The following is a 1,570-nucleotide window of genomic DNA, read 5'->3' on the forward strand; positions in this document are numbered from 1 at the left end:
GAGCATCTCAACTTCTAAATTTATTGTCACAGCAACGGATATGCATTCAGTGGAACGTTTTATCTCTGTGCATAGATTTAACTCACAAAAGGTGACCTAACCATACCATCGTAGCTGCAACTTGCAACAAAGAGATGGAATGCAAATATGGAGAGTATTTAACAAAAAACTACCACATTTCGTGGAACCGTGCCTACAAACTACCACTTTACAAATTTGTGCCAAAAACTACCACTTTCTCACTAATCCTTGACTAAAAACTACCATGTCTGAAAAGAGCCCGATTTGCCTCTTTTAAACACGTTTCTGACAGGTTCAACAGTGGTGTAAACAAAGTTTATCCAATAATGTACACAAACTACAAATGCCTTCTTTGCCCACAAAAATTTTACCTTCTAGTGTGTGTCCCTCTGACACTAGATACATGAAGCAATGGATGAACACTGGATAAAGGATGCGGAGTAATTCATGCTACGATAGAAAAAACAACTCAGAGGCACGAAATATATAGCTGAATACAAGGATAAAAAAGGCCATTCCATGAAATAGGTACATCAAATTATAGCAAGTAATCCATCCACCACAAGAAAATATACCATTTCCAGCGAGTAAAATAATGTAACAAGTACGTGATTATGCTTATGTGAATGGGCTTTTTCTTTCTTGAAGAAGCTCTGCAGTGTGAACACATGTCATAAAACACAAAGACCATTTTTAACCAGAGAAACACGAAGATAACTCATGAGCAGCATGCTAGATTAATGAACAGTGTGGATATAGCAGCTTCATGCCTCAAAATATCTGTGAATGCTGCAAAGCGAAGTGCATTCAAATGTACTAGAGCTGTAAACGTGAAGCACAATCCCCAGCTAATGAAACACACCTTGTATTGATCCAGAGAACTGTATGCCCATGTTCTTAATTTATTATAGCCATCATGGTATCTTGCTGGATCATTATCTGACCTGTCAACAAAGAGGAACATACAACGTTACATGACGGTAAATTTTTAAATTAACATGGATTTAGAGCACATTTGGTGCATGTTTGACATAATACTCTAGATTAGCCCCCCTCAACTGTGTTCAAGGCCCCTCTCAAATCTTGTTGAAGGTTTGTCATTCCTCAAGCGAAAGTATCAATTTCTTACACTCGACTCGACCAAGCTAAGCTAATTCAGAACTCGGAGAGCTTAAACCTAGTGGAAACAGCTCAACCCGAGTCAGGTGAGCCAATCCTGGCCGTATACGAGCCAGACCGCCACGGCTCGGCCACGGAACCACTAATTCGGCACCATTCTAGTACTAACGAACTGCACGAAAACGAGGGAATTCGCGGCGGGGGCGAGGGCGAGCGTACCTGGAGAGCGAGACGTCGGAGAGGGAGGTTGTGGAGTGGCGGTTGCGCTCCTCCTGCAGCGCAAGCTCGGCGAGGCGGAATCCCTTGCGGTGCAGGTACTGCTGCACCTTCCTCTCCATCTCCTCGTCCTCCATCGCTGGCTCGCCGGGGAGGAGGCGCCCTGGGGTTTAGGAGCGGGCCGGATCCGCGGGCGGGTGGGAGGGGAAGACTG

The 1,570-nt window shown here is 44.3% G+C and overlaps 1 protein-coding gene across 1 annotated transcript in view; it reads right to left on the reverse strand.

Annotated features, from left to right (window-relative positions):
* The window catches only part of LOC119333846 (transcription initiation factor TFIID subunit 5-like), a 7,026-nt gene extending 5,505 nt beyond the window's left edge, over nucleotides 1-1,521 (reverse strand). The window contains exons 1-4 of the mRNA XM_037606598.1: nucleotides 1,360-1,521; nucleotides 884-965; nucleotides 393-471; nucleotides 107-114 (exon numbers count right to left, since the gene is read on the reverse strand). Of these exons, the coding sequence (XP_037462495.1) occupies nucleotides 107-114; nucleotides 393-471; nucleotides 884-965; nucleotides 1,360-1,493 (303 nt within the window). The 5' untranslated portion in view covers nucleotides 1,494-1,521. The remainder of the gene's footprint in view (nucleotides 1-106; nucleotides 115-392; nucleotides 472-883; nucleotides 966-1,359) is intronic.
* Nucleotides 1,522-1,570: the final 49 nt, after the last annotated feature.

Source organism: Triticum dicoccoides, chromosome 7A, assembly GCF_002162155.2.
Source record: "Triticum dicoccoides isolate Atlit2015 ecotype Zavitan chromosome 7A, WEW_v2.0, whole genome shotgun sequence".
In the NCBI taxonomy this organism is placed as follows: Eukaryota; Viridiplantae; Streptophyta; class Magnoliopsida; order Poales; family Poaceae; genus Triticum; species Triticum dicoccoides.